At 55.7% G+C, this 13,353-nt stretch overlaps 1 protein-coding gene across 2 annotated transcripts in view; it reads left to right on the forward strand.

Annotated features, from left to right (window-relative positions):
- The window catches only part of TMCO4 (transmembrane and coiled-coil domains 4), a 91,076-nt gene that overhangs the window by 73,335 nt on the left and 4,388 nt on the right, over nt 1–13,353 (forward strand). Inside the window, exons 13-14 of one of the 2 annotated variants that reach the window (XM_023635601.2) lie at nt 2,917–3,034; nt 9,592–9,709. In XM_023635601.2, the coding sequence (XP_023491369.2) occupies nt 2,917–3,034; nt 9,592–9,709 (236 nt within the window). The remainder of the gene's footprint in view (nt 1–2,916; nt 3,035–9,591; nt 9,710–13,353) is intronic. The other variant, XM_070252188.1, reaches the window with a different exon arrangement.

The raw sequence follows: 13,353 nt of genomic DNA on the forward strand, positions 1-13,353 counted from the left end.
TGACTCCTGAATTTGAAGATGACTGAGTGCGTGTCGCTCCCCTGCCCTCTTTTACGTTAAAAGTCTGACTATTTATAAAGCGATCAAACTATCTTAGCACCTTAAAGATTCACCAGCAGGAAAGTTGATGGTGGCCACAGGAATAAATCCAAACACGTTTCAGCGAACATTCGTTGTCCCTGCGGCGAAAGGCAGTGAGGGCCTCTCATGAGCTATTAGATGAGCGTTAAATCGCAGCTTCTCTTGTTGCTCTTGAGAAGTGGGAGCATTCTGCACTGAACTCTCATCATGACCTGAGGGGTCGTCCGTGCCCCTGGAAGGCGCCTGCTTGACACTAAAAGTGGTACCTGAGTGAGGATTTTCTGAAATCTTCTGATATTATAGGGTTTGGGACCAAACAGCGAACTTGGACATTTTCCTTTCCAGCATCTACCACAGTGGTAGCGTCTTCGTTTTCCTAACCCAGGTTTCTCCTCCTGGATTGTTCTTGTTCCCAAGAACAGTCAGGTGGCGATGACCTGCCACACAGGATTCTACCTTGAGTGGATCTTAAGTGATTCTCGCCGACATCTCAGCTGACACCTGCTGTGCCTGCCAGTGGCTTGTCTCCAGGTTTGCAGCCTTGCAACAAGCAAACCCTCTTGAAAACAGAAGAGGAGCACGTCTGAGTGTGGCAACCATCTGAGGACAAAGGGACGAGGTTTAGGAAGGCAGCTGCCAGCCAGGCTTCAGAGATGTGTGACTGTCCTTCCAGCTCTCCGCCCACCCTGGCTGGACTTGGCTGCGCTCTGGACTGTTTTATGCGGTTCAACCACGAGTCAGTTCAAGGTCACAGGCAAATACCCTTTTGCCGCTCATAACAGCTTTCCCATTCTATAGCCACTTCCAGGATCCTAGCGGTTGCAGGGGCAACCCCATCAGGAATGCTGCATTACCACTCCTGGCCACAAGGGGTCCCAGCCCTCCAGTGTCAGCAGGGTCCCTGCTCTTCAGTGAGATTCTGTGGGGCAGAGCAGGTGCCCTGAGTGGCGGCCCCAGGGACAGCTGCCAAGCTCGGTCCACAACCATTTGGCACCGTGGGAGCAATGATAACCACATGCGATCACTGTGCTCTGTGTTGTCACTGCAGACAGCAGAGGGCACGGCCCCCGGGCCCTGGCAGCCTTCCGTGCAGTCTGGGTTCTGGTCCCAGCTGTATTCTCAGCACCTGTGTGATGCTGGGCATGTCCCATCCTCTCTGAGGCTCAGTTTCCCCATCTACCAAGGGAAGGGGTTAGAATAAAACCTCGTTCTCTACAGCCTTGCCAGCAACATAAGCACCTGAAATGGCCCTTATTTCGAGGGGTATCTGAGTCATCCTTGCGAGTCAGCACAAACCACCAATCTTCTGCCAGATTATCATCTCCCTGGAAGCAAAAGGAGTGAAATCAGAATGCTGTGCTGCAGAATCTTTTAACGTCAGAGCCAGAGGAGCGCTCAGATTGCTTGTTACTACAGGGGTTCCCAAACTCTCATTAGCCTGGAGCCTTTATACAGATTAACTCTGAGTTGGAAGAGCAAGCAGAAAACAGATGTGCTCTGGTTAGAAACCAGAGCCCAGAGAGAGGAGGCCACCTGTCCTTTGTCTCTCAGCAAGAGAGCGGCAAAGCTGGGCAGAGCTGTCCCTCTGGGGCCATTCTCCAGGAAAGACACTAAGCAGGCAGCTTCCCAAGACGTCAGGGACTCAGACTCCTAAGAAAGAGCCACGCTGGGGAGGCGGGGGCGCAGGGCAGGGCGGGGGGACACTAACTCCACGGTGCATTCACTGTGCTCAGTTTTTTCCCGCGCTGTGACTTCATCCTCATAAAGAGCCTCAAGGTCAGTATCAGAGAAGGTCAGTGACTTGGCTCAAGTCCCGTAGCTCAGAAGTCGCTAAGCAGGGATTTGAACCCAGGACTTTGCAATCACAAAGCACATACACAGGCCTTCCTGAGGGACGGCAGGCTGTTTACTCATTCATTCATTCAGTTCTGTATTGAGCACCAAGTATCTGCCAGACACGGTCCGAGGCCCATTCAGCTGTGAATAAGGCAGCTAGTGTCCCCGCCATCATTGAGCCTGCGTGTTAGAGGAGGAGGCAGACGTAACAAGTGGTACATGGCAAGAATAATACAGCAGAGTAAGTGGGTAGAGAGCGAGAGCGAGGGGTGCACGCACACCTCTCGTTGGTCTATGGCACGCCCGTCTATCAACTGTTGGTTTCCTGTCTACAGGAGATCAATGAAACGCTTCCTCTCTGTTCCTGTACTTACAGAATGAACAGTCCCGGGGCCAGCCCTGGTCCATGGACCGCACTTGAACAGCCCTGGTCTGAACTACCTCCCAGCCGTTAGCGCAGCTGATGTGTGCACTCCCCATCCTGAGACCCACCCCCCCGACGCCCACCTTCCCACCACTCTGCATGGGCCCCAGGGGACTGTTGCCCAGGAAGGGGGCAGTGGCTGCCGCCTGGCACATGTGACGATCCAGGGGCTGTCAGTCCCTTCTAAAGGAAGATGTCCCACTGAGTCCATGGCCAGTTGTGAGCTTCATGGATGGCGGAAATCGACCTGGGTCCCAACTTGGGCTGTGTCACTTACTAGCCATGTGATCTTGAAAACGTCTTTGGTTTTCCTTAACTCTCAAATGGGGATAATGGTACCTTGCAGGAATAGGTCAGGCACACAAGGGGCTTGACCCTCAGCCTGGAGCTCAGTGAGTGGAAGCCCCCATCACTGTGTGTGTCTGCATGAGCATGTGTGTTTGCACGTGTGTGGGCATGAGCGTGTGTGCACATGCACATGTGTGACATCCATCTCCTCCACCGCTGTTGGAGAGTCTCTCCCAGGACCCAGTGTGTCCAGGGACGCTGACGGCCTTCTCTGGCATCTCTCACAGATTGCCAAGGGATCATCGAGGATGTTGTCCTGCTGGGCGCGCCCGTGGAAGGAGATGCCAAGCACTGGGAGCCTTTCCGGAAGGTGGTGTCCGGGAGGATCATCAACGGCTACTGCAGGTGAGTCCAAACCTCATGCCAGTGGAGAGGCGACAACACTTACTGAGCACCTGGTGTGCCCCAGGACCTCTACTGGGGACACAGACGCTTGAGGCCTGGCCCCTGTCCTGAAGGATCCCAGGGACCAGTGGGGCACCGGCCCTCTGAGGAGAAAGCGCGGGCCAGGTGTTCTGACCCGGGAAGCCCAGGCCCTTCAGCCTGCAAAGGACGTGAAGGATGGGGTGGCAGTGTTTAAGAGCACACGACTTAGAATCACAAGACCTGGGTCTTAGTGCTGGCCTCAGTTTCCCCATCAGTAAAGGAGGGATAATAGTCATAACTCCTCCCAGGGTTGTGATGATAGTTACAGAGTTGCACATGGAACGAACGTGCTCTGTGAATGACAGACGATGTAACTATTTATCACCATCATCATCATCGTCAATCACTTGGCATATTCATTCAACAAACTTTGAGCGCCAACCTCGTGCCGGGCACCGTGCAGGGGCTACAATAGGGAGCAAGCCCCAGCCCTGTGGAACCTGGTGTCCCGCGAGAACAATAGTCAGGAAAACAGGCAGCTCCAGTCTGGTACACAGAAGCTTGTCTCGACACCAAAATCCAGAGGTTCTGAAACCAAAGGCTTCTCCCCGGGTGTGGGGCAAACTCACTGAGTGACGAGCTCACCCTGCGCTGCTGAGAGAGATTTCAGGCGTTACTCCTCCCACTGACTGAGGGCTGTGACTCGGGGACACCACCCCACACCTCGCAGGGGTGTCATGTGATATGCGGGCTGCAAGCTGGCTTACCTTCCTAAAATCCAAAACATTATTCTGAATTCTGAAACACAACAGGCCCCTGAGGATTTGGGATAAGGGACCCACAGTTCGCGATCATAGACACAAAAGCGCAGGGGACCGACGAGGAGGTGACATCCTAAGCCCACATCCGAAGGACGCGTTTGGAGTTTAGGAAACAGTGAGGTTGGTGACTAGTTGTCGGGCTCCATGAACACGACTTAAGAATAACAAGAAGGAGGAGGAGGCAGGATTGTCGGGGCAGCGGCCGAGTCACTGGGTTGTGAACGTGGGGTCCAGCAGGCGCCTGGAGAAGCAGCACAAGGACCCGGAGAAAGGAGAGCTGCAGCGAGAGCCAGCGGATCGCCAGCTCCAGCCGAGCCGAGGGACGGCGAGGTCACCTGAAGGGCAAGGCGCGAGAAAAAGAGAAGAGCGCTGGATTCCCCATTCTGAGGAGGGAGGCGGAAGAGGCTCCAGCCTGAGGCCAGGGGCAGCTCAGCTCATCCAGCTGCTGTGTCCGAGACCTCACGCTGGGCACGGGAATACGGAGAGGGGCAGGAGGAGAGGGGCTCAGGACACTTGTGGAAATAGACAATTACGAACAAAAACTAAAAGCGCGATAACGCAGCAACAGAGGGAGAGGAGGATGTAAGTCTTGGACTCTAACCACCCACCAGGCCCTGTCTTTCTTGTCATTATCTCCTTTAATCCTCCCCAAAACCCTATGGCGTTAGGTTTGTTTTTGTTTTTGTTTTTTAAAGATTGGCACCTGAGCTAACAACTGTTGCCAATCTTCTTTTTTTTTTTTTTTCCTGCTGCTTCTCCCCAAATCCCCCAAGTACATAGTTGTATGTTTTAGTTGTGGGTCCTTCTAGTTGTGGCACGTGGGACGCCACCTCAGCGTGGCCTGACGAGCGGTGCCATGTCTGCACCCGGGATCCGAACCAGGGAAACCCTGGGTCCCTGAAGCGGAGTGTGTGAACTCAACCACTTGGTCCCGGGGTCAGCTCCAGTGTTAGTATTTTTAATCCCATTTTACAAGTGAGGAAACTGAGGCTCAGAGAGGTTAAGTCAGGAGGCCAGTTAACTTTAATTTTTATCTAAGCCCAACCATCCTAAGTAGGACCCAAAACTGAACGGAACAGATTTGGAAAGTCTTTATCATTTTGATGATGTAGCCCACAGCCACAGCTGTGCAGCTCGGAGCTAAAGATAGTTTTTAGCCATGGATAGTGGGCCTTAACCAGGACACAGGAGCTCAGCCCATCAGCTTGGCTCTATCACTCACACTCTAAACTGAGTGCTTAGAATCAGGATATGGTAGAAAGAACAAAGAAACAAAAGACACAGAGCCATAATATGTAAAGAACCCATGCAAATCATTAAGAAAAAACAAGCTAATACAAAAATGGCCAAAGGATATCTACATAAACTCACAGAATAAATACAATCAATAAACTTTTTAAAAGATGCCCAACCTCATCAATAATGAAATAAATGCAGACTAAAATCAGTAAGATACTATTTATCACCCACAAGATTATCAAACATCGGAAACATGAATAACATCCAGTGTTGGTGAAGATGTGAAGCAATGAGCACTGTTATTCATACACTGTTGGTGGCAGTTGAATTCAGTAAATCCTTTTTGGAGAACAATTGGCAATATCTATCAATTTTTTTTTTTTTTTGAGGAAGATTAGCTCTGAGTTAACATCCACTGCCAATCCTCCTCTTTTTGCCGAAAAAGACGGGCCCTGAGTGCCCGTCTTCTTCTACTTTATATGTGGGGTGCCTGCCACGCATGGCTTGACAAGTGGTGCATAGGTTCGCACCCAGGATTCGAACCAGGAAACCCTGGGCTGCCAAGGTGGAGCACGCAGACTTAACCGCTGTGCCATTGGGCCAGCCCCTCTATCAAAATTTTTAATGTGCCAATTTTCTGATCCCACAAATTCTGGCTTCCGTGATCCTGCTGTACTAGATACTCATGCATAGAGGTGGGTGTACAAAGGGGATCATGGAGCTTCATTTATAACTAAAAATTTAAAACAACCTAAATGGCCATAAATAGGGGAATGGTTAAGGGGAAAAAAGCAAGTGTAACAGTACCTACTATGATCCCATTTATGAGGGAAGAAATTTCTGTGTGTGCATATATGTGTCTATCTGTCTATTAAGGCACAGGAGGGTCCAGAAGGACCCTAAGAAGCTGGGACAGCGGCCACCCCTCGGGAGTGGACAGGGACTGGAAGTAAGGCATAAAAGAGACTTTTAATTTGACTTTTTCAAAGTATGGATAGTTTTAAAAACAAGAAAAGAAAAAGAATGGACAAAACTTTGATGGCAGATAGCCCTCGGTTAAACTCTTGGCTCTGCCATTTACCTATTGGCTGACTTTGGCCGAACAGCTCAGAGTCTCAGGATTCCCACCTGTAAAATGGGAATAATAGTGCCTCCTGCCCAGGGGTCCTGGGAAGCTTAAATACGATGCTGTAGGAGAAGGGCCGGCCCTGAGCAGGTGCCCGGCGGACACCAGCGGCTGTAATTGTTATCACTGGGCATGGTCACATCGCACATGACTTTTTGGTGCTTTTCATGAACAGCAAAGGGAAAGAATGAAAATGGCGTGTGTGCGGTGTGAAAGCAGCAAACTCTTATTAACCCCTCGGTGCTGTGGAGAGCCTGAGCCCGAGCAGCTCGGTTCTCAGTTATTTTGTGAGACCTTGAGCCATCTCTCTGGAGAGAGAGGAGGAGGAGAAGAGGGGAGGCATGTCCAGACCAAAAGAATAACTGTAGTTTCTTGCTTAAATCAAGCACCAAGCAGGAATTCATATTCTTGGCCCCCAAAGGCGTTTTAGTCTCTGTAAACTCACTTAAACACGGGGGTGGAGTGAGGGGGGAGCTTCAGGCCGGGACTCCCGAACTGTGTATGCTTATAAATTCATAATGCACGTTAGTAAAGCTCTTTGCAAACCTGGTCACTGATGGGCTCTCACGAACGCCCTGGAAGCTAGCCAGGGCGAGTGGTACTGCTCCATATTGTACTGTGAGGAAACTGAAGCTCAGAGAGGGTCAAGTGCCTCACCGGGGTCACACAGCAGAGCCAGGATGTGAACTCAGGCAGGGCTGTCCCACTCCGCAGTGAGAGGGTTTCATTCTGAGGCCCCTGGGGACTCTCGTGGTCTCTGCTCCAGGTACCGTGTGGGGAGAGGATGATGGTGGAAGGACCAGGAGGACCCCCCCGCCCACAATAGCTTCGGGCCTGTGAGTAGCCAAGGCACGCCCTTGGACGGCCACGTGGTGGTGACTGAAGGCTTCAGTGATGGAATTGTGCATCAGCGCGTGCCCCACGCCAGGCAGCTCCTGATGCAGCTCAGGGGCCAGGATCCAGGGCTGAGGCGCAGCCCTGCCCTCAAGGAGCTCTCTGCCTAGAAAAGGAAAAAGACCCAGGAACGGACACACGGAGGACACATGACGAACGTCACAGAAGGAGCCTATGCAGGCACAGGAGGGGCAAAGGATGCATAATATCAGGAGGGGCTCCAGGCACTCCCCCGGGGAGATGAGGTCCAAGCTGAATTTTGAAAGATGGACAGGAGCCCATCAGAGACTGGAAGAGCAGGCCCTGCAGGAGAGGCCACACACACACGGAGGCTGGGGTATAGTCGTGCCCAATGCTTCCTGAGCACTCACGTGTGAGCATGTGTACATGGTGTGCCATCTCAGTGTATGCCCCCGCCCACCCTGAGAGGTAAGACAGTGAAGCAACTGAGGCACAGAGCAGTCAAGCAACTTACCCAAGGTCACACAGCTAGTAAGTGACAAGGCAGGACTTGAACCTGGCTCTGTGTGGTCCCGAGTGTGGGCTCATGGGCCACCCCAGGTGAGAGGCAGAGGCAAATGCGGAAGGGCTGGAACGCCACCGAAGGCCCTGTGGGTGGGTCGGCACAGTTTAGGGGATCCGGAACCTTCTAACATAGGTTCCTGTTCTGTCCCTAAACGTGTGTAAACAAGTCAGTTCACATTGAAGTAGAGCGTTGTCCTAACTGTGACAGAAGTCATCGGGGAGGAATGAAGCCAACTGCTTGTTTGTAGCTGTCCACACCAGAAACGCGTGCGGACACCTCCCACCCAGTGTCTGTGGTTAGTTCACCAAAGCCACCTGGGTTAACCCCCTTCTCCCCTCGGCCCTCGCGCTTAGAGACAGGGCTGCTTGGGCCCTCAGTAAGCATCACTGGGACTTGCAAGCATTGCTCTCTGGGGAGAGTTCGGAATTTTCTAGAAGAGAAAGCCTGTAGGCCATGGGGGATCATGGTCAGCTTCTAAGAGGGGAGGGCACTGGCAAGACGGGCATTGCAGGAAGGCCCCAGTGGCTCAAGAGAGGTGAGGCCAGGAGCAGGGGGAGCGGGGAGGCGGCCATCGCGTTCGTCCAGGGCCTGGGGATCCCTGACCTGAGGCCTGGAGCAGACGGGACGAGGAGGTGGGAAGGACCAGCGGGACTCTAGTGAGCTGGCACAGGGGACGGGGCGCCTAAGACACCGCACTCCTTACTGGTGTTGGCTTGAGGGACTGGGCGGATGATCGTGGAGAAGGACCAGGAGCTGATGGACTCAGTCTGGTTCACAGCAGGAGGGTCTATAGGGGCCCCTGAACTCTGGGCCCCCATCCTTCCAGGGGCTTCCGGGGTGGCAACCACACAGGGAGCCTGGAGAGCATGCCCACACCCCGGGCCCAGCCAGCTTGGGGCCTTGCCTGTGGTCACGCAGCAGCTCACATAGGCAGGCGGGGACTCCTCACTCTCAGCCTGTCCTCCCCAACGTGGAGTGGGGTAGGGGGGGAGCCCTTCTTTCAAACAAGCGCACAAACATAATGGACTCAAGTTGCCACACAAACCGGAGTCGGAGTTGATCTAAAAAAAAGACGATCAGGTGTGCTGAGCTGGATTTCAGTCCTGGATGCAGAGTGGGGACAGGACCTGCTGAGTGGCGAGGGCCACTCAACCCCAGGGCGGAGTTCGGGGTTTCGAGAGGGAAGCTGTCTCGTGGGCCCCCAGACCGCGTCTTCCGTGGACAGTGGCCGTCGCCCCTGAAGAGGGTCCAGGGGTATTTTCTCTCCACAGTGCAGAGGGATGTTTGGTGGGAGGGGGGCTTGGGGGGGTTCACAACAGTGCCCATGGAAGTGGAGGAGTGTTCTGGGGTGGTGCCCTGCTCGGTGGTCACCCTTGCCTCCTCCAAGATCGCTGAGGGCAGGGAGACCTGCAGGCTGGGCCGCGTCCCTCCAGATCACAGACGGAAGGGGCTCTGGACCCCAGAGCATGGTGGCCCCCAGCTCCCCGTGGTCCTCTCCTCCAGGAGGACCCCCTGCTGCCTTTCCGTCTTTTCCCAGGGAGCCCTGGAGCAGCCACCCTGGGGAACTGGGAACCCCCCTACCCCACCCCACCCCCGAGCTGAGGGCAGCTCTCCTGACTTGTCGAGACTGCACCGGTGTCCTCATTCAACCCATACGCATCCGTGGCCGCCGGGCACTGTCCTCAGCTCCGGGACCCAGCAGGGAACAAAGCAGGCCACCCTCCTGGAGCTACCGTGGCCCCGGGCGGTGCTCCAGAGTGTCAGCTGCTGCTCCCACCGTGTCACCCATGGGTGCAGCCAGGGCCCTGGATTCCCGCAGAAGCTCCGGTCCCAGCAGACTTCCCCAGGGCCAGGCGGGGCCCATCCCTGTGCTCGGCGAGCCGAGGCTGGCGTCGCCCCTTTTCACGCCCGTCCCCCGCTCCGTCCGCAGGGGCGATTGGCTGCTGAGCTTCGTGTACCGCACGTCCTCGGCGCAGCTCCATGTCGCCGGCCTGCAGCCCGTGCTGCTGCAGGACAGGAGGGTGGAGAACGTGGACCTGTCCTCCGTCGTGAGTATCCCCTGTCCCTCCGAGGGCTCTCTGTGTGCCAGCGGGGGCGCCGCATTCCTCCAGCCCCGGGACCCCGGCCTCAGCTCATTCTGCCCCGGAGGAGGGAGGTCATAAGAATTTGCTTGGGACGAGGTAACCCCTATTTACAGGCACCATCTCTGTGCTGGGCTTTGTACCAGGCCCTTTACACACGTCATCTCTCATCCTCACGCAGTCTCTGGGGCAGCCGTCATTGTCCCCGCTTCACAGATCAGGAAACCGAGGCTTAGAAAGTTCCCACCACACAACCAGCCCTTAGTAGCCATCCTGGATTTGAACCTCTAGAGCCCAGCCTCCCCTGCTCCATTCCTGCCCTCCCTCTGCTCTTCCCCCACTCCCCACTCCTCCTCCCACTGCCCCCCACCCCAGATCACAAGCCAGGACAGCCTGTTCCCCGGAAGTCTTCAGAGCCGCCAGAGGACACAGGTGGAGGGATTCAGGCTGGACCACAGCGGATGCACCTGCTTGCCGGGCTGTGAAACTGTGGGATGCACAGCAGGGAAAGGGTGTTCCAGGGCCCCCCGCCTTGGAGTCACCTGGAGAGTTTATTTAAAATGCAGATACGAGGGCCCCACTGCCCAGACCTTCTAAATCAGTGTCTCGGAGCAAAGGCTGCAAGTCTGCCTTGTAAACATACTCCCCAAGGATCCTTATATCTAAGACTAGGCTGGGCCACAGGTGCAGACGGTTAAAAAGAATTCCTGCTGGGTGTGGAGTGGGAGGGGCCGCCTGGGCAGCCGCACAGCCTGGGTAGAGTTTCTAGATCCTCATTTCGGGCCTGAAGGGACCCCGTCCACCTGCCACCTGCGCATCATAGGGAGGTAACAGCTTCATGTATGGACACGCACTCCGTGCCCAGCTCTGCCCTGAGCCTTTTGCAGCACCAGTGTCCCCATTGTACAGATGAGGACCCGGGGGGTCAAGAGAGGCTAAGGGACTTGCCCAGGGTCACACAGCAGGAACGTGGCAGAGCAGGACTCAAATCCAGGACTGAAGCCAGTGGCATCGCCCTTGTTCTGGTGGATGTGAGAAACAGGAGAGGTGCCCGCTACCCAGAGGGTGAGGGCAGTGAGCTACAGTTACATCCACCAGCAGACCTCAGCCAGCAAAAATCCTTGTGGTCCAGGGGGCTGTGAGAACAAGAACTTTGGTTTGCAATGATGACATCGTCGGCTGCCATTTATCAAGTGCCAAGCACTTCCCGAGCGTAATCAGTTTCCCCAGTTCCATGACGGTCCTTTCACCTAGCCGCACCATCCCGTCCACAAGCAAACAACCAGCCCCCGCCCTGGGCATCCAAAAATCCCTGGGTTGGGGGGCACTCTGGAGGACTCCGGCTTTTCCCTTCAGCTTCCCCAGCAGCCTGCCCCAACGACCCCGACCAGCCGCAGCACCTCGACCCCCAACCCCGCCCTCACCTCCGCCCCCAGCACAGCTGACGCCGGGCTCGTCTTTGTTGAAACTGGACTGAGTGTTGAGCGCAGCATCGGGGAATTCCGGCACGAAAACCTAATACCGAAACTTTATCAGGCACTGCTGCCCTCGGCCATATCACCATGTTGCTGGGGCCAACTCGTCCTCGCTGATATCTTCCCTCCCCCAGACCCCAGGACCCCAGCGCACAGTCCGCACCCACCAGAGGAACACAAAGGCAGCAGCCGTGCCTTCCCAGCTGGCGGCTCGGGGGCTGGTGTTGGCCCAAAAGCAAGAGGAGCTTCTGGACTCGCCCACAGATGACGCCGACCGCTCCTGGCTGAGGACTCCTCCCAGGACACACGGGTGCTTCTCCCCCTGGAGCCACAGGAGGATTTCTGGGTCATCTTCACCCCTGCTACGCTGCTCCATAGGGTGTAAACCTCACAACGACCGTATGGGAGGTATTAGGCATCCCCGGTCACAGACTGGAAAGCTGAGACTTGAGAGAATGGGCTCCCATAGCCGGAGAGTCACGGATCTGGACACAGACGGAAACCAGGTCCAGAGCCTGTGCTGTCCACCACCCCGAGGGAGCCGGGGAAGCCGGGTACAAGACCAGGAAACCACAGGACTCACAGCAGTGCCTCCTGACCCGTGGCCAGGGGTCTCTGTCCTCTCTGAGGGTCTCTGTACCTGAGCGGGGAAGGGGAGAAGTCACTTTGTGCCTCTCCACCCCAAGAGTCTCCCTCATCGGCCAGAAGAATCAACAGTCAAAGGAACAGCTGAAAGTTTGTTTTAAATGAAAATTCCCTTTAAATGCCACAGAGCCCTCGCAAGATCCAGTTTGCCCCAAGAAGCCCCTGAATGGATACAGTGGGAAAAGCACAGCCTTTAGCACCAGAGAGGCCTGGCTTAGAAGCCGGGCTCTGCCACCTGTATACTGGCTTTGTGGCCTTGGGCCAGTTGCTTAACTTCTCTGTGCCTCAGTCTCTTCATCTGTGAAGTGGGGGAAATCACCTGCCTGCCAGGGCAGCGCGTCTGGCCCTCATTTAAGGCTAGTTCCCTCCTTTCCTGCTTCTGCGCCACCTTCCAGTCTTCCGCCTCAGGACCTGCACAGACGTCGCTCCCTCCTCAGACTCCTGCATGGCAGCTTCCCAGCTCTTGCCTAATAATAGCTCTTTGTCACGTTAGGAGCGCCTCACAGAAAGCAGCGCCTTCCTCTGCCGGGTAACTAGAGGCGATTAGCGTTGCTTCCGTGCTGCCCTCCTGTTTCCCCGGGAACCTCCCGCTGTAGGAGCAGCGGCTGGGAGGGTTCCCGTTGCTGCCTTGGGGGCACTGGCTGCCTGTGCTGGCTCGCTCGGAGCAGAGGCCGAGGGCTCTGCGCTCCCCCTGCTGCTGTGACCTGGCGGGGCCCTTCGTGAGTCATCCAGCGTCAGCTGCCCACCCGAACGAGGTCGAGGTCCACGGTGGCCTTGATCTCAGGACAGCCGGGAGGGAGCGGGGGCGGACCCGTGGGTGAAAGCAGACGAAGGCCAGGCCGCCTGCTGCCTCTCAGTCCCTGTGTGGGGACGGGGTTGCAGGCGGCGGGGAGTCAGCCACCCCAGGCGCCCCCTCACGAGGCTTCTCAGGAGCAGAGACCCAGCCCAGGGCAAGACTCTTCACGTCCCAAAGGAAATGCCAGCTGCCTTCTAGAACTTAGCACAGGGCGTGGCACAGAATAGACAATAATGATAATAATAACAACAGCAGTAGCAACGTGTGGCGGGCACTGCTCTACCTGATGTCCTCTGAGGCTCAGAGCGGTCCCAGGAGGCGGGAGTGACAACCCCGTTGTACAGATGTGGACACTGAGGCTGCGTGTGAGTGGCAGAGCAGGATGGACCCGGGGAACCGGCCTCAGCACCCAGGCTCAGCCACCTGAGCTCACGCGTCTCTGTGGCTCCCGCTCAGTGACCTCCAACTCTGGCCGGTGAGCCGGTTACATTGTCATCTCACTGCGTCCTCACAGCCAGCCACGTGTGCAGGTGTCTTTATCGGCCCCGTTTTACAGATGAGGAAACTGAGGCTCAAGAGGTGAAGGAACTCAAAAGGGTTGTTGGGCAGACCACGGCGGTGGCAGCCGCCTCCGTTTGGGTGAGTCAAGGTGTCCTGCAAGGCAGGAAACAGGAAGGGCTGAGGCCCGTCCAGAG

Source organism: Equus caballus, chromosome 2, assembly GCF_041296265.1.
Source record: "Equus caballus isolate H_3958 breed thoroughbred chromosome 2, TB-T2T, whole genome shotgun sequence".
NCBI lineage: Eukaryota > Metazoa > Chordata > Mammalia > Perissodactyla > Equidae > Equus > Equus caballus.